A 19,937-nucleotide genomic window follows, 5' to 3' on the forward strand; every position below is an offset into this window, starting at 1 on the left:
AAAAAAAAAAAAACAACACATTAAAGAAATTTGGATTAAGCAATGTACACTAAGTAGCTTTTTTACTCTGTAAGTATATGTCATTTAGGGACATATACTTTCTACAGTTAGCAATTAACTGTCTTACTACTTGGTAGCTCTAAAATTTCTTAGAGAATAAACTTATTTTAAATGTTTTTTAGCCACCAAATACACTCAAAGATAAGGTTGAGGACTCAGTCATCCCTCTACCACCCCACACTCTGTACCCTGGGGATCTTGAAGGTTCATATACCAATACTGTGTAACATTTCACCTTCTTGGTTACATCTCCATATATTCTCAGTTACACATTGCCATATCCTCATAGACTACTAGCATGCCACCTGATCTAAAAACTGAACAAAAATACCAAAGCCAATCAAGTAAAACATTTTATTAATCTTAATCTACTTTCCAAAATAGCACAATCTAAAGGTAAATATTTATATATACACACTTTACAATATCTTCCCAAGTTTTAAGTCATTGTGTCTTTGCTAAGCATCAGGTCTACCAACAAAAGAAAATGGACGGATTAGTAGTAGACACACTTCTGAGAACTTTATTTTGATACCAGGATGAATACCACTTTAATACTATAGAAATCAAGTGACATACATTTAACATCTCCTCTTCTGATCAAACAGCAACAATAGTAGAGTATATAGCTGAGTTTGAAAAACACACATATTCTTAAATTGAAGAATATCAGAACAAAGAATGACTTATCCCTGAGGAGTTGGTTATTTTCAAATATTGGTTAATACAGACAAACTGATGCAAAATACTTGAGATTTTAAGGCTTGGATTCTAAAGAAGCTGACATTTAATCATTAACTCTTGTCCCCTATGGAATACTAGGTGCTGTACAGAGTTGTTCTAAAAGGTAAGACCAAAGACAGAAGATCCTATATGAGACGGTTCAAAATGTGAAACATGTACAGATATGTGACTATTGAAAGATGGAAAAAAATAAAGAAGAGGCCTTTTAATTAAATTTAGCTTATTCTGAAGCCCAAATTTCTTGAAAGTACCCAATCTTCCTTCCAAGGAGTGGCTGATGGATTTGAACCACTAGCCTTCTGGTTAGCAGTCAAATGCCTTAGGCACTATGCCACCAGAGCTCCCCTTGAAAGTACAGGGAGAATAATAGGAGAGGTACAGCACTAAAGGTTTTCATTCTCCTAAAAATAACACACACCTATAAAGAGAAGACACCAAACTGAATTTTGGGGGAAATGTTACAAGAAATATGAAAGAGCAGTCTGTGATGTATGAAAGAGATGGAAGATGCACTACACTTACGACAGAATGGAGACCATTGGATACTAGATACAGCAAGGGCCGCCATCAATATACATGAAGGGATGAGCTGATAGCCTTTGGAGAACCAATGTGGCCTCATATGACCCAGGACAGCAATGCTCAAAGCTTGGCAGCACCTAGGCATGGCCTTCATCCTGTAGTGGGCAGAATGAGGCTGTAATCATGATAATATCTATTACAAAAACCATCAAAAGAAAGGAAGGGTTAAGAGATCTCATCTTTACAAATGCCACTTATTTTTCTTTTAAAGATCTTAAATTCAGAACTCTAAACACTATGTCTCAGAAACCCAAACCCAGCATAGTATCTAACAAGTGCATTTGGATGTTCATCTTTAATAACAAAATTGTCTAATGCTCCAGGAGAAAACAACATCTCTCCTTTTTAAAAGACGGTCGTATTTACCTATTAGTCACATCAAAGAGTGACCCAATACACTTAAACATATTACACTCTTTGAATCCAGTAGACATTTTTGATTATGAGCTCAGTTGAATGGTCTTGCAATGAATTTCATAATGTGATTTAAAGGTATCAATACAAGCGTACAATACTTTACATTTTTGTATTTGAATGTACTCTGACCAACTTGTTTGTGCTTTTTGTGATCTCTTAGTATGTGAGTTAAAGAAATGCTTTGGGAGAAAATTATTTTTCTAGAGACTAGTATTATAAACTAAGGTCCCAAAGTACAATAGACTTGCTCTATTTAAAAAAGAATTTTCCCTTCCTATTTTATTTGCCACAGTAGCTGCAACGATGGGCTCAGGTATTGTGAGGTTGGCAGAGGACCGGGCAGTGTTTCATTCTGTTGTACATAGGGTCGCTGTAAGTTGGAGCCGATTCGACGGCACCTAACAGCAAGAACAAAGTTTTTCTGCCTGTTAAATAACATAGCCACCTAAAAGTTACTGCTTAGAAATATTTTTGGTGGAAAAATGCTGAAGAATCATTTGCAACAGAAATATGCTGAAATTAGGAAACTGTAACTTCATAATTGTGGGTGCCAAGCAAAAATTCCACTGGTTTCACATACCACTAGCTTTTCAAGTACTTTCTGAGATTGTGTATTAGAAATAATAATAGGAAAAAGAATAATCTCGTGTGTACAATGTGTCAGGTAATGTCCCATATGCTTTATACCTATTAACTCATTTAATACTCATAAAATCACCTATGAAATGTAATATTATTACAATCTTCTTTTACAGGTGAGGAAATTGAGGCACAGAGACATTGTGATGTGCCAAAGATCACAAAACTAATAAAGAGAGGAACCAGAAATTCAAATTCAGACGTTCTGCTCAGAGTTTAGGCTTTTAACCTTAACGCTAGACTTCCTGGGAATTTGGATACTCCTGAGAAATTTTATAATTCAATGATATGACAATCATAAGACTTATCAGCTAGAAGAATTTTAAAAGGCTAATTGCTCTATCAAACATCTTGGAGCTAGGGGTCCTATTAAGTCAACATACTTCTGAACTACTAGACTTTTGATAAACTATCAACTGGACTTTGTATTCAATTCAAAACAAACAAACAAAATCTCTTTTTGACATTTCTCCCTCTGGAAAGAGCTGAGCCCCTACCAAACAAACATTAACCTCTCATCACAATACTCATACATTCAAAATCCAGGGAGAAAAGGCATTCATATTTCAGAATTTTATGTCTCAGTCCCCAATATTAACCTTAAATACATCATTAGATAATTTGTATAGTCCTCTCTAATCATGCAGAAGACTTCTTGAGAAACAGAGAGAGGCCACACACACATAAGATGAGCTGTAGAAATAGTCAAGTTCAAGTTGGTTAAAAAAAAAAAAAAGTAGTTTAAAGGAAATAAAATACCAAGAGACAAGAGAATGATTATGAACAGCATCTTGAGAGTAAAAGAAATAGAAGACAAAGGAAGAGAAGAATGACAAGGACCCACAGGGATTAGCTATAAACATTTCACAGGTAAATGCTAAGAGAGGATATGAAGTGCTAACCAGCAACTATCTATCTATACATAATGTACTTTAATAATCAAAACATCTCAATGCTAGTCACAATAACTTGTTCTTCAATGAAGTACACAAAGTAACAAAATTTAATGCTTTAACTTGTTATAAGTATATAAATAACAAATCATATAGAAATGAAATAGAACCTAATGTTTGAGAAATTAGCGTTCCAACTTTATTAAGAATTGTATACTTGGAGTATTTCCAGGAAAGTAAATTAGTGATAATAAGAATCTATTATTTCAAAAAGACCTTTTAAACATCAATCTGTAATCTGACTTAAAGAATGGAAATGACATTATGGGTTCAGTGTGCACCCAATGTTTAAAATTGGTCAAAAGGTTATTCAAATAGAGCCTTTACTATCTTTGGAAAATGCCTCCTTAAATATAATTATTAGAAGACCAATCATGTTATCTTACTAATCCCTCATACTGACTTAATACTATAGATATATTTCAAGAGTGAGAATGAGAATGTGTTTAATATGTGTTACATCATTGATGGAAATGACATTCTCCTCTATGTAGTCCTCCAATACATTTTTAAAATATACTGAGTATGCATATGACTAAATACTCCCAGTGCTCCAAGACAGGGAAGTAACTGGGGCAATAATTTGAGCTAACAATATCTCCTATAACACTATGCGGAAGCTCTTATTTTGAGAGAGAGTAGAATTAAGAGAATCAGGCTGAAGAAACAGACACAGCTGTAGGATATGGAAAACCAGGTGTACACAAAGATACAGACAGATATGTCCATAACTCTATCTATCCACATGCATACCCTGCCACCACTACCCCCACACACATTTCAGAGATAGGAAATATATTATTCAGCCAGTAGACCCAATCCTTTCATTATACACATCAACACATTCAAGTCCACTGTCGAGGAAAGAAACTTAGAGAGCACTTAATGTAAATTATTGTGGTCCATGATTACAAACCACCTGCCCTCTTACTTACAGCCCCACTCCACAAAATAGAACTCAAAAGCACCAAGAATACTGACTAGCAAGAAGGCACACTAAAATAACTTGGATGATAAAACTTGCACATTGCATACCTCTTTACAAATACTCCTTTAAGTTATAAGTGTTTCTTTAATAGACAATCTAGGGTTCTGTGTCTATAATGGACATGACTTTTAACAGAGTCTAAACAAAGAAATAAAATACAAGTAGCTGTTTTATAATATAGTCTACATTAGCTTAAAGCCAATGCAACATCTCAGCTATATCAAAGTATGAACTCAGTAACCATCATTAAACATAATATAATTTGTACATTCTTAAGGAGTTTTTCAAAAAACAAGTTAAGTCTTCTGGTTACATATTAGGGAAAACAAAATCTCTCTTCCTAGAGAACATGCTATATATCAGCATCACCAGACTCCAAGGACTATCGTGGTAATGACAGAGTACCCGTTATATGTTCTTTATACCTGTAACAACTCATTTAGATTTGACATCATGTTAATTTCTAAAATTGCTATTTTACTGATTCTTTTACATTAGATGGCACATAGTCATAGTTTCACAAGGTCAGGGGACTATATTGAGGTGGTCATGCTGCATCCGAAGCACTAGGCTTTTCCATGCCTATCTCCTCCACTAGACCAAAGGTTCCAAAAGGAAGAAATGAAGAATCCCTTTCTTTCAGTACAGTGCTTAATACAATGCCTGGCAGATAGTAAGCACTCAACAAATATACAACCACTCAATGAACGTGTGCAATACAGGAGGCCAAACTTGGTATTTCTACTCCCAAAGTTTATTATGTCAAGGTGTTCAATTTTTTTTCTATGTTGGATGGTTAAAAATGTCCTCTTAGTTTTGTCCTCTTGGTTTTATCTCCCCAGGAGATGCGTCATGATTTACTAATTTTCATTCACAAAAGAAAATAAAAATAAGATGCTTATTTTACTCTGCCTTAAATAGTTTTTGTTTACAACAATTTTGGTTCAAATCAAACTTACATCTATTTTCATTGCTTGCCTTAACCTACCCTAACAAATACATTATTGTCTTTAAAGTACGCTTTAGAATAAAGTCTGCCAGTTAAATAGAAGGACTTGGGATTTTTCTTTATTTTATACTTGTTATGGTTGTAGATATCCAGCATTCATAAATTAGCAAAACTAAAGTACAAAGAATATTGGCTAGGAATAATTTACATAAATTAATAAGATAAAGTGTTCAAACAGCCAGATAACATACTTTAAGCTTTTAAGTTTGGGTAATCAGAATAAGGGGGTAATGTGGCCAAAGTCATGAGCTTAATAGCCCATGGTGCAATTAGCTTTGTTTTCAGGGATGATATCCTCACCAGGGTTAGCTGAAAGGATGGGGCTAAACACACAAGAGAAGGAGATAAAAGAACGAGGATCAGCACATACTTTTCTTCACTAAGTTTACTTAAACAGCAAACCCATGTAACAACCAGCAATGTGAAGCATAATATCTTATTATTAATTGAGCTAAAATTTTACAGATCAGTCAATAATTCTTTTCAGTAGAAGAGTTCTTTCAGGATATTTGGGGTTATATTACACTTACACCCCAACAATTTCCAGGTATAAATATGAAATAGAGATATATTTAGTACGTAGTATTAACATTCAATTCTCAGGCACATATTACTAGTTCTGCTATATAACTAGCATTAATAAAATCATAGGCAAGCAATCTCAGTTACAATCACAGCACAGAAAGAGAGCAACATCTGTATAATTAGCTATCAAAAAAAAAAAAAAAAAAAAAAACCTCATTGCCGTCTAGTTGACTCAACTCATAGTGACCCCTCCTTAGGTTTCCGCGGTGGTATCACTACAGAAGCAGACTGCCCAATCTTCCTTCTAAGGAGTGACTGGTGGGTTTGAACCATCAGCCTTCTGGTTAGCAGTCAAATGCCTTAGGCACTACACCACCAGAGCTCCCAGTTATCAAATTGTTGTTGTAAGCCGTCGAGTCCGACCCGACTCATAGCGACCCCTCCTTGGGTTTCCAAGGTGGCATCACTATGGAAATAGGTTGCTCAACCTTTCTTCCAAGGAGTGGCTCATAAGTTTGAACTGCCAGCCTTCTGGTTAGCAGTCAAGCTCCTATGTTGTTGTTGTTTGCCGTCGAGTCGGCCCCGACTCATAGCGACCCCTCCTTGGGTTTCCGAGGCAGTATCACTGCGGAAGTAGGACTGCCCAACCTTCCTTCCGAGGAGTGGCTGGTGGGTTTGAACCACCAGCCTTCTGGTGAGCAGTCAAGTGCCTTAGGCACTATGCTACCAGACCTCCTATAGCAGTGGGCAAATTATAGTCTTTAGGTCTCTCTTGGAGGGATTTTGAGTAAAAGTTGTTTTGTTTTATTTTGTTCTGAATATGATACAGCTACAAAAAATAAGATAGTCATAGTGACCGTGTCTTGAATTAAAAGCCAGAACACATACACCTGGAGAGCAGTGCTCTCACACACTGGTGTGTAGTGGAAGAAGTCCTTGGGAGCTTGTTCGAACTGCAGATGGGCCCACCTTAGCTTTTGTTTTCGAAGGTTTGAGGCAGCGTTCAAAAGGATATATTATGAACAAGCAGAAATTTTAGTGATCCACAGTAAATTCTGGTTCAGCTTTGAAATTTTCATATAAACTTTTCACCTTAACCTGGAAAAGCAATTCAAGCTTTGTGACCCCTTCTTTATCTATCAATCTGGCAACTCTCCTAAAAAACAAGACATATTTGAAGATACGTAAAGTGTTCATTGTTCCAAAATTCCCTCCACATGCTTGATTTTTGAATGGACAAGTTAAAAATAATAGCAGCGTTGGTAACATAAGACACATCAGTTCAATTTGTCCATCTGAAGAAAAGGTACCTAATGCAACGGGGTCTGGGTTGACGGGACTCTGCTGCCTGGAGTGACTGCTGCTGCTGCTGCCGCCCTTTTTCAAGTCCTCTGCATCACTGTACCGCCGGATCCAGTAATTCAGTTCCTCACGGTCTGCCTCCTGACACCGCCTTAGGACAGTGAGAGACCGCCTGGTTTTTTCTACCATGTCCATTATGCAGTTTAACAGCTATGTGAGAAATAGGGGGAAACAGGGAAGAATACATAAATCATCACAACTTCAAGACTTTGACTGATAGAAAAGTAAATAATTTTAGGACAATGAAGGATGATACTCTTTCTAACACTTTTAAGAGTTTGGATTTGAAATTCAGATCCGATAGCCAAGAAAATTCAATGTAGATGATAAGGAAGAGTGAGAGGTATAAAAATAAGTCCTGGCAAAGACTTTACCTGCAGGCACAGAGCCAGTAAACCCACCTTCTCAAATACCTACTCCTCACTTATCGACTATCTCGTTGCCAACATTGTACATTTATGACAGTAGTAAAAAATCTACTATCCTACTATTTAGAACATTAATGACATTTCTCTGGCAGTAACAACTGCTGTGGTGTGAGGTAAGAGTAATGCTGGCTGTGATGGTTATGTATCAATTTGGCTGGGCAATGATTCTCAAGGGTTTGGCAGTTATGTAATGACGTAATTTGGCAGTTATGTAATGATGCAGCCATCTTCCACTTTCACCTAATGCCGATTTTCACATAATGATCTGGTCTTTGGAGCCTAACCATGTTGGTAAGTGAGGAGCGGGTGTACTAACACCACTGCCATATAAACCAAATTACCCTTTCCCATGAAAACAAGAGCTCATTGATTTCATTTTAAAGATTCTTTTCTAAGATCTAAAAATATAACTTGCAGACATAATTGCAATATCAACTTAAAAATCTAAGTATACTGTCTATCTTAAGCATTCTCACTTATTTTTTCCAAATAAAGGAAAGACACTGCTGTCAAAGTATCACCTTTTTATTTTATTACATAACCTCACTCCATTGGTTTTTGAAACATTTTTCTAATCTAAATGATTACCAACATCTTACATGGTCAAGATGTTTCCATTCTTCTGCCCATTCTCGATCTGTTAGTCTATGATCGATCATTTCTTCTTGACGTGTGCCATGCAACCCTACAATGTAAAGAAGGAGGTTGATTCACCTCATTCAGGACAAAATATATATGCACACAGTAACATGGCAAGGACTTTGTGGAAAACTGAACAATTTGAAAATACCTTTGATTTTCAATGGAGACATGAGGCACACTCAGATTCAGAATCTGGGGTTCCTCATAGAATGGTAAAATGTTAGATTGGAAAGAATTTTAGATATCATTGGATCACAATCATTTATTGTTACACGTAAGGAAACAAAGTTAAATTACACCAAGTCCAGAGCTAGTTATCTATACAACACTCCTTGATTATAAATATATCCTAATTCTTTTTAAAGGAGCTCTGGTAGCATAGTGCCTAAGGCACTTGACCGTTAACCAGAAGGCTGGTGGTTCAAACCCACCAGCCACTCCTCGGAAGGAAGGCTGGACAATCTACTTCTGTATGATACTGCCTCGGCAACCCAAGGAGGGGTCTCTATGAGTTGGGACCGACTCGAGGGCACATAGCAACAACAACAATTCTTTTCAAATAATTTATTTTTGTTGAGTTGCAAACATGCACAGCAGACCACAGACCAATGTAACAATTTCTACATGTGGAATTCAGCAACACTGACTATATTCTTGGAGCTGTGCAACCATTCTCAAACCCTTTTTCTGAGTTGCCTCTCTCATTAACATAAAAATCACTGCCCTTTAAGTTTCCTATTAAATCTGATGAATTGCTGTTGACAATTTGATCCTATATGATAGATCTTAAAAAAGCACAATGCTTTTTTTGTAATTAGTTAGACATTTGTAATTAGTTAAGCTAAATTATTGTTTGGCTTTAAGAAGACTTCATGGGAAATTTTGGTTTAAGGTTTAAAAATTATCTCAGGGCTTTATCCACTGGTGGTGGATATTCAAAATGGCATGGAAAACAGTGTGGAAGTTTCTAAAAAAATAAAAATAAAAGTAGAACAAGCATATAACACAGCAATTCCACTCCTAAGTATATACCCAAAAGACTGGAAAGCAAAGACTCGAACAGATACTTGTATACCAGTGTTCACTGTAGCACTAGTCACAATAACTAAAAGGTGGAAACAACTTAAATACTTATCAATGGATGAATGGATAAATAAAATGGGATATGTCCTAATTCTTAACACAAGAAACCACAACTAGATGTTACATAACTTCAAATTAAGGCTTTCCCGATTAAAAATCAAGACAGCAGAAGTTATTTTTATATGAGCAGAAGTAAGTACAGTAAAATTTTTCCACATTTTGGCAAAGTCTAAATGAATAGCATCCTAATAGATATGCTATGATAAAATTAGACTATGAAGAGAGCAGCTGGAATAATATGAAAATAATATATGTAAAATAATATGAAAATAATATATTAAAAAAATAATTTTAAAACATACTAAAATATATTGGACATCCTCTTTGCAGGAAAAATAAATGATCAATATTTCAGATCTATTTGAGACAAGAGATTAAAAGTCCTAATTTGAAGTTCATAATGTAAGCATTAATGCAAGCTAGCAGCACAGTTAAGATACCATGCAAAAGTGACATGCAAAGGTTCATCAAGTGAGCAACAATATTAAGGAATGTGAGCAGTTAGCTAGGTTATTCATCAACATAGAAAATAAATGTGCCACACTAAAAAGAATGAAGATTCTGATCAAAGACATCTGGAAATGTGTTGTCCCTCTTACAAGTTAATTACGAGTAAGATACCTTTCATTTTACTCTAAAGGTAAGGCATTGTTCTATGGCTGTATTTTCCAATTTAAACAATTAAAACTATTCTCTCTGATTGCCACTTCTCATGATAGTTATTCTGAGTAGTAAACTAAGTCTGACATGGTTTGGGGTTCCAGGCTACCTATACTACTCCTTCGAGGGCATTATATAAGAATTAAATGATTATGAGAGTTAATCTGTAACTGACAGCAGTGAACAAATGTTGTTGTTGTTGTTGTTGTTATGTGCCGTCAAGTCAGACCCGACTCATGGCGACCCCTCCTTGGGTTTCAGAGGCAGTATCATTACAGAAGTAGATCGCCCCATCTTCCTTCCGAAGAGTGGCTGGTGGGTTTGAACCACCGGCCTTCTGGTTAGCAGTCAAGTGCCTTAGGCACTACGCTACCAGAGCTCCTAGTGAACAAATGGTTAACAGCTTTCTCAAACTAAATTAAAAAAATTAATATAGAACACTTTACTGTTCAATTAGAACATATTCATAGATACATTTTAAAAGCTGAAATTGCCAATGCCACCTATGGGTAAAAAAGTAAAATTGCAAATATAATTTACTAATTTGCATAATAGAAAAGGCAGGGAAAAGTAGTATTTAGTTATTGCTCTGTTTGTTGTGATTTTTTTCAAGATGAAATGTTTTCAAATATGTAATTTGTGTTCACTTATTTGTTGCTTGTGTTTTAGGGAAAACACTACCATTAAAATTGTTGTTGTTGTTGTTGTTATGTGCCGTTGAGTCGGCCCCGACTCATAGCGACCCCTCCTTGGGTTTCCGAGGCAGTATCACTATGGAAGTAGGATTGCCCAACCTTCCTTCTGAGGAGTGGCTGGTGGGTTAGCCTTCTGGTTAGCAGTCAAGTGCTTTAGCCACTATTAAAATTAGTCATCATTAAAAACAACCAGAAGAGTGATGAGGATGTAAATGTGACAGAGTGACTTTCAAAATGGAGGCATATCAATGTTTGCCTTTTAAAGACCAAGAACTCCAGTGGTCCCAAAAGTTTCAAAATTCAGCAGACTAATCACTAATGACACAAGCTCTAGCATCTGGAATAATATTAATGAGCAAAATGAAGCTTGTGGCTACTGGGATTCCAGCATTTATGGAATATTGCTATTTGTTTGTTTATTTTTTAAAAAAGAAGTTCATTAGAAACATGTATTTGGAAAATTTAGCAAGAAACAAAACTCATTTTCTGCTTTTGAACACTGATGATCATGTGTTAGAATCAAATATTTCAAAGGAAAAGTACAAACTCAAAATTCTACATTTATTAATTTTACTATTCTAATGCTTAAATACTCTAAGCATGATACAATTTTTATTTATATTCATAATACTAGAGGGATATACTGAAGAAAAATGGCTCATAATCATTAAAGAACACATTTTCATTCGTGGGAAATTTGACATTAATGTTGAGTCTTAACTAGTTCTTATATTTTAGAGGATATTAATAAACTAGGCTGACACTCTAAGCTTACTTATGAACTAATGCTGCTTATAAAGATATTTTATTAAATAATTCTGGTGAGTATATGTCCCTATATATAACAGGCATTTATAAATCACATCAGACTAAATATATCAGTTATGACAATTTTTATATTCTCAAATGGCAACCTGATGTAAACCATAATTTGTTACTCATACATCCAGATTTTTTTTCACATTAACACACACTAAACTATGCCAACCTTTAAGGATATTTAAGTAGTTGCATATATTTATAGAGATTAGAACTATTAGTTTTATAAGCTAATATAATTAAAAGGTAAGGAACATGGTATAAAGAAAATCACATAAAACCAGTGGGTACAGATATAATTCATAAAGGGATATTTTACATTAGTAGATGAATATATAATCATTGCACATAAGCACAATTACTTCCTTGCTGATTACTTTATAGTACACTGGAACTAATATTTCATAAAATAGCATTTGCTGCCTAAGAAATAGGCCATTTCTTAGCACCTACAAAATAGGATATCTTTTATTGGTCTTACAATGACCTGATGGCTCCAGTTGTATTTTAAAAAGAGCAGTCATGGTTTTAGGGCATTAAGTTTTAAATAAATGGCAGAGCTTTTGCGTATAAGGGTATTGTTATGCCATCTGATTTGGGGGCCAAAATGTCAATCCAGGCTGAAAATAGCATAACCAACCACTTCTGAAAGCTCTTCAGAAATGGTGCCTGAGAGAACATTAGACAGATTGGCTGTTAAGAAAACACAAATTATATGCTTAGCCATTTGTTTGACACAATATAAATGTAGAAATTATTGTTGTGGAAAAGCAAAACTACTATTTTACTGTCTCACAACCAGAGCCTTGATCAGCCACCTCATCCTTTTTTGTGCTGTTTTCTAAACACTTGGGAGTTTGTGTGTAGAAAGGCAAAAATGACCTTAATATGGCAGCCCCTGTTTTCTAATAATCTAACTGAAAATGTAAGGTAAACTTCTGCATACCATGCTATCTCTGTATATAATTAAAAACTTGTTCTCACTATTATTCAAGCAGTGGGTCACTGGTTAACTGCATTTACCACAGTTCTGCATCCTCAGCTCCATTTCCTGGTTGCCCACCTGCACTCCATCTCTTGCCATTTCCAGCATCCTGCTGACTTTAATTGCCGTGTCAGGCATGTTTGCCAACTACGTAAAAATTCAGGAAGTCTACCTGGTAGGTAGCATGGAATAGGAGATGGAAAAACAAGAGAGGGCTGATTGTTTCTCTCAATGTTTATAAATAGCTTGATTCACCAAAAATTAAGAATGGAAGGTACAAGACAGAGGCTACCCAAGATGGCAGGCTAAGCAGCTACACTATCCAGATCCTCTAAGCAAAGACCTGGGAAACCACCATGGTCAAGAGCGCTGATGAGCACTAAGTACTAAAACTTAATACCTCCACAGTCGTCAGAGCATGCTCCCATAGAGCAAATGCCACATTCCCACTGCAGCCAGTTTTTGTGGCTAGCACTTGTGCAAGCCGTGTGCCACTTTTTTTTTTTTCAATTTTCTGTGGTTTTCTTTTCCTTCTGTTTTTCTCATCCTCCCCCCCCCCATTTTTTTTTTTTTTTTAATTCTCCTAGGAATTTGGAGCCGAAGACCCTACCTAGCCATAACCCCCACATCTGCCACTGCACCTGCTGGGTGAGTGCTATCACCCATCCCAGCACCACAGATTTGATGACAGATGGTAGTCAATACCTACTCAGCCTTCCCTCATCTATTCTACATGACCAGTGACTAGGGACTCACACCCACATTCCCACCCACTAACAAATTTACCTAGAGACAGGTGGTGAATGCCCCAAAGCTGCCAAACTAGTGACTAGAATACCACATCTACGTAATTGCCCAGATATATTAAAACAAACCAAAAAAATCACAGTGAAGCAAACCAACATACAATCAATTAATTATGGCAATAATACCACAGTGTCTTGGAGAAAATAGGCAATTTTAAATCACACACACACACACACAAAACACAAAATCGTTCAAACAAGTGACCAAAATATGGGGCCAGGAAATCTTCTGGAGGAATAAATGCTATTGGAACTATCTGATAAGGAATTCAAAAGAATTGTACTTAAGTCCCTTCAGCAGATTAAGAAAGAAGTCAAGGAAAACAAAGCAACACCAAGGAAATAAAGTAAATTCAAAGAAAGCATACAAAAAATTAGAATGACTCAGGAAAACAATACAAAAAAAAAAGAAAAGAAAAAATAAAAAGAAAATTAGAACTTATGCAGCAAAGAGGAATCCAGAAATTAATACTAAAATTTTATAAATAGATATCATATTGGAAGGACAAAAGAGTAGAACGGAATCCATGAAAGACAGAACTAATAAAATTGAAGAAAAGTCTTTTAATACTAATCTGTTAAAAGAACAATCAGAAAAAGAATGAAACAAATAAAGTCTAAGAAATACGTGGGACACCATCAAGCGGAATAACTTACATGTTGCTAGAATTCCAGAAAAGGAAGAGGAAAAAAGGAAAAAAAAAAAAAAAAAAAAGTACCAAGATAATTGTCAAAGGTTTTGTGGAACTTCCCTAATATGAAACACAAGAATATACACATTCAAGAAAATCAATGATTCCCACACAGGAGGGACTCCAAAAGAAAACCACCAAACTCACTGCCGTCAAGTCAATTCCAACTCACAGCATCCTTATAGGGGAGAGTAGAACGGTAGGGTGACCAAAGCTATAAATCATTATGGGAGCAGAATACCTCAACTTTCTCCTGCAGAACAGCTGGTAGATTAGCACCACTGACCTTTTGGTTAGCAGTTGAATACTTTAACCATTATGCCACCAGAGTGCCTACATTATCACCAAGATATATCAAATCAAACTTTCTAAAACCAAAAACAATGAAAGAACCCTGAAAACAGCTCAGAAAAAAAGAAAAGTCACCTACAAAGGAGAACCAGTAAGACTAAGCTCTTATTTCTCAGCAGAAACTACACAGGCAAGAAAACAATAGAATGACATTTATAAAACCCTGAAAGAAAAAAATTGCCAACCAAGATTACATATCCAGCAAACCTGTCCTTCAAATACAATGTTGATTAGGACATTTCCAGATGAATATAAATTAAACAAGTTTGTAAAAACCAGATTAACCTTACAAGAAATGCTAAAGGGCATCCTTAGGACAGAGAACTAAGAATGTCAGACAACAACCTGAGACTAAAGCATATGACAACATTACCTGGAATTCAACCAAGATACAGAGGTATCAAAAATAAAATAGTTAAAAGATTGAAAATAGGGAACCAGCGATGTCAATTTGTAAATGATGACAACTACAAAGCATAAGGGGGGAATAAATTGTGTAATTACAAAACTTCCAAATGGAGAATAAGTTAAGATGATATCAAGATAGAACATATTGTTTTAAACTTGGGAAGATAAATTAAAGGGTAATCTCAAAGGAAATTAATAAATCTTCTCATCAAAATTAAAAAAAGAAAATCGTAAAGACTCAATAAACACTAAAACAATAGCAACTAAATAAATAAGAAACTCTATTAATCTATTATTAAAGAAACAATATTAATCCACGATAGAAAAATATACAGACCAAAGAAACCCTCAGCACAAAAATGAAACAGCAAAATGACAGCAGTTAATTCATACCTATCAATAATTACACAAATGTAAATTGATGAAATGCACCTGTCAAGAGACAGGGAGTAGCAGAATGGATAAGAAAACATGGCACATCAACATGCTGGCTACAAGAGACACACATTAGACACAAAGACAAAAATAAGCTAAAACTCAAAGAAGAGAAAAACAAATATCAAGCAAATAGCAACCAAAAAGAGGCAGCAGTGGCAATACTAATTTCACTTTAGGGCAAAAGCCAACAAAAGAGATAAGGAGGGACATTATAAAATGATGAAAGGGTCAATCTAACAGGAGGAGAGGACATAACCATAACAAAGATGACTGCATCAATGAAAGAGCTCCAAAATACATAAATCAAATAGAATTTAAAAGAGAAATAGATAGTGCCCTATAATGTTGTTGTTGCTGTTATGTGCTGTCGAGTCAGACCAGACTCATAGTGACCCCTCCTTGGGTTTCCAAGGCAGTATCACTGCGGAAGTAGATTGCCCCATCTTCCTTCCAAGGAGTGGCTGGTGGATTTGAACCGCCACCCTTCTGGTTAGCAGTCAAGTGCCTTAACCACCATGCTACCAGAGCTCCCAGTGCCCTATAATGTTGTCGTTGTTGTTATTTGCCGTCGAGTCGGCCCCGACTCATAGGAACCCCTCCTTGGGTTTCTGAGGCAGTATCACTACAGAAGTAGGATTGCCCTATAATAGGAGACTTTAATACATCGCTTTCAATGATATATGGAATAACTAGAAAGAAAGTTCACAAAGATACAGTAGATCTAATGCATTCCTCCATGTGTTTGTTAGCTGCCTGAATGTCTTATTTGGTAAAGTGTCTGTTCATGCCTCTGCCCATTTTTGAATTGTACTGTTTCTCTTTTTACTGTAGAGGTGTTGAAATTTTCTATACATTTTAGAGATTAGTCCCTTGTCTGATATGTTGTTACCAAAACTTTTTTCCCAGTCTGTAGGTTCTCTTTTTATTCTTTTGTTGAAGGCTTCTGCTGTACAGAAATGTTTAATTTTTAGGAGACCCTGGTCGTCTTTTTTGTCTTCTGTTTATGCATTTTTAGTTATGTTTTATAGTGTGTTAATACCATGAAGAAATGCTCATGAGCTTGTGAGCAGACATCTAAAGATGCAACAATTGGTCTTTCCTTGTCCAGTCAAAGAAGAATGAAGAAAAATCAAAGTTATGTGGAAGCACTTAGTCCAAAGGACTAGTGGATCATGCAAGCCACAGCCTACATGACTCTGAGAACAACTTGATGGTATCTGGCTACCACTGTCAACCACTCAGAAAAGGATCAGAATAGGAGATCTTGGATAAGAGTTGGAGAAAAATGTGGAACAAAACTCAGAATCATAAAAAAGACCAGGCTCATTGTTTTTGATAGAGACTCCCAAGACTATGGCCCCTGGTCACCCTTCAGGCTTGAAACTGAATGCACTCCCATGGCATCAGCCAAACAACAGAGAGGCCTACAAGGTGAACATTTCACCAGGTAAGTACACTCCTTAGAACAACTAACTAAGGGAGATCAGAAGGACAGCATTTGCACAGGGAGATAGCTCAGAGGGCAGGAATGCATAAGAAAGAAGGGCATAGGGGAAAAGTAACCACAGGGATGAAGTGAGAAGAAAGTTGTTATACTATGGCAATTGCAATCAACATCATGAAACAAAATGTGTAGGAATTATTGAATGGAAAATTAATTTGCTCTGTAAACTTTCATCTCCATCACAATTTAAACAAACAAAACGATCATTAGTCAATAGAGAGACACATATCAAAACAACAATGAAGTATCATCTCACTCTAGCATTAACAGCAAAATTAAAAATAACAAAAACAACAAATGCTGATGAGGTTTTAGAGAGACTAGAACCCTTATACATTGCTGGTGGGACAATAAAATGGTACAACCACTGTGGAAAATGATATGGTGTTTCCTTAACAGTTGGAAATAGAAACACAATATGATCCAGCAATCCCACAACTAGGTACATATCCCATAGAAATAAGAGCCATGACATGAACAGATATATGCACACCCATGTTCACTGTAACATTATTCACAACAGGAAAATGATTTAAACAATAGATGGCTGGACAAAACTATGGTAAAACAAAATCAAACCCACTGTCATTGAGTCGATTCTAACTCTGAACCTATAGGACAGAGTAGAACTGCCTCACAGAGTTTCCAAGGCTATACATTTTTTATAGAAACAGATTGCCTCATCTTTTTCCCACAGAGCAACTGGTGGGTTGGAACTACCAAAATTTTGGTTAGCCACCAAGTGCTCTAACTACAACTACACCACCAGAACTCCTTATAAACTATGGTACATTTACACAGTAGAATAGTACACAACGTTAAAGAATAACAATGATTCCGTGAAACACCTCATAAACCACGGATGAACCTGGAGGACATTATGCTGAGTAAAACTAGTCAATTACAAAAGGACAAATATTGTATGGGACCATTACTATAAGAAGTTAAGAAAAGGTTTATACACAGAAATAAACATTTTATGCAAGTTACCAGTGGAGGAGAAGTGAGGATAAATCACTAACTAGAGGGTTGTTGTTGTTGTTGTTATGTGCATCAAGTCAGACTCGACTCATAGCAACCCCTCCTTGGGTTTCTGAGGCAGTATCACTATGGAAGTAGATAACCCCATCTTCCTTCTGAGGAGTGGCTGGTGGGTTTGAACTGCCAGCCTTCTGGTTAGCAGTCTAGTGCTTGCTTCAGGCACTATGCTACCAGAACTCCTAACTAGAGGGTAGACATGCATTATTTTGAGTGAAATGTAAGGCTATATGCAATAAGGGGAAGGCCAGCAGAAAATGATCAAGGTAAAGGAAGACATTAGGAGTAGCACAACATTTAAAAGCAACAAAGGTAAACACTACTCCATACACAATCTTGCAATAACAGTCACAGCAATAATCTGTGAGTAGATACATAGACAGACATACTAGCAGAACAGATGTGGGAAGGTGAATTGGACTACATCCAGAAATATAAATAGGTTTGACAGAGAATGTTCCTACATATGTATTTATATGTGCTGCATATCTATCCATGATTATAGAAGAGCATATAGGGGGTAAAGTTATGAATACTTCTTAGCCATACTCTAACACCTTAAGGGAATGAGTCACTGGGCCTGGGGGCTCAGAATCATGGTTCTGGGGTACATCAAGGTCAATTGGCATAACATAGTCCACAAAGACAATGTTGTCTATTCTACTTTGATAAGCAATGACTGGGGTCTTAAAAGCTTGTGAGTGGCCATCTAAGGTACAAATACTGGTCTTAGAGCAAAGAAGCATGAAGAATATCAAGCATGCATGGAAACAATTAGTCCAAAGGACTAATGGGCCATGGGAACCCCAGCCTCTATGACACTGAGACCAGAACTAGACAGTGTCAACCACTCTCTGAAAGGATCACAAGAGGAGGAGAAAAATATGGAACAAAATTAAAAATAATAATAAAAAAGTCAGGCTTCCTGGTCTGGTGAAGACTGGTGGAATTCCTGAGAATTCTGAGAATATCTTCTCAGTTAAAGTTCTTGTAGTTAGATCACAAATAGGTATCTAGGGCCCTTAGATATCCTTCAAATCAGGTATGAACTTACGTCTGTGGCTCAACTTTCCGACAAAGTACAGGCCTCTAAGGTGAAAGATAACACAAGAGAAGCAGGCACTTCTGAGAACAATCAACCACCCAAGATCAAAAGGGAAACTTTTGACCAGGGACAAAGCTCCGGAGGGAGGAAGGGATAGGAAAAAGGATGAATGGAAACAGTAAACACTGGGAAGAAGTGGAAAGAGTGCTGTTACACTGCAAGGTTTGCAGTCAATGTCACAAATCAAAATGTATATGAATTGTTGAATGGAAAACCAATTTCTCCTGTAAAGTTTCACTCAAATCACAATAAAAAGTTAAAAGAAAAGGAAAAAAAAAAAAAAACAGAAGATGCTCCCTCGTGGTACCATCACCTTGACCACTGATAACGGATCAAAACTTACCTTGCTCTTCCTTCCTCTCTTTTCATGGCAGACATTTGTTCTTTAGAAGGTAATGCCTTCATTCTCACATGATAGTTACTCTAATGCCTCACTTCCAATTCAGAGGGAATGAACTCAGGAAAAAGGAACCCATATCTGCCTCCAACTATTCCTTCTTGCTATTCTGATCTTTAACACAAAATTATCAATAATAAATTTAACCACTGACACTTTCAGTTAAAGTAACATACCAATTCATCCCTCAAAAAACATCTGTCAAGTGAAGCCACCAACATTATGCCATATCAAATTTAGAAATATGCAATATCACGGAGACTGGGAATATCAAAATAAACTTTGAGAAAATTTGCAATAAAAGATGTAATGTAAGATAAAGGGAACTGATTTTTAAAAAATGTTTGTGGCAAGCATACTGCATATGAAATTGCTCATGGTAAAGTAAAATTTAAGCCAAAAATTCACTTTGCATTTGTTATCACACATTGAGAATTTTGTATTAATTTAGATTCCTCCCCCAAGAAACTGACCTATTGTCTTAAAGAATACAAGTGACTAAGAGAACAAAGTTGCTAAAAAACATAATAATATTAAGCAAGTATTC

General features: G+C 36.1%; 1 protein-coding gene across 1 annotated transcript in view; it reads right to left on the reverse strand.

The window, feature by feature from the left end:
- Nucleotides 1-19,937, reverse strand: part of RUNX1T1 (RUNX1 partner transcriptional co-repressor 1) — a 187,479-nt gene that overhangs the window by 36,105 nt on the left and 131,437 nt on the right. Inside the window, 2 exon segments of the mRNA XM_042782033.1 lie at nucleotides 7,228-7,429; nucleotides 8,307-8,392. Coding sequence (XP_042637967.1) covers nucleotides 7,228-7,429; nucleotides 8,307-8,392 — 288 coding nt within the window.

The sequence above is a fragment of the Orycteropus afer genome, unplaced genomic scaffold (genome assembly GCF_000298275.1).
Source record: "Orycteropus afer afer isolate SDZICR_OR568_19922 unplaced genomic scaffold, OryAfe1.0 scaffold00222, whole genome shotgun sequence".
Taxonomy (NCBI): Eukaryota; Metazoa; Chordata; class Mammalia; order Tubulidentata; family Orycteropodidae; genus Orycteropus; species Orycteropus afer.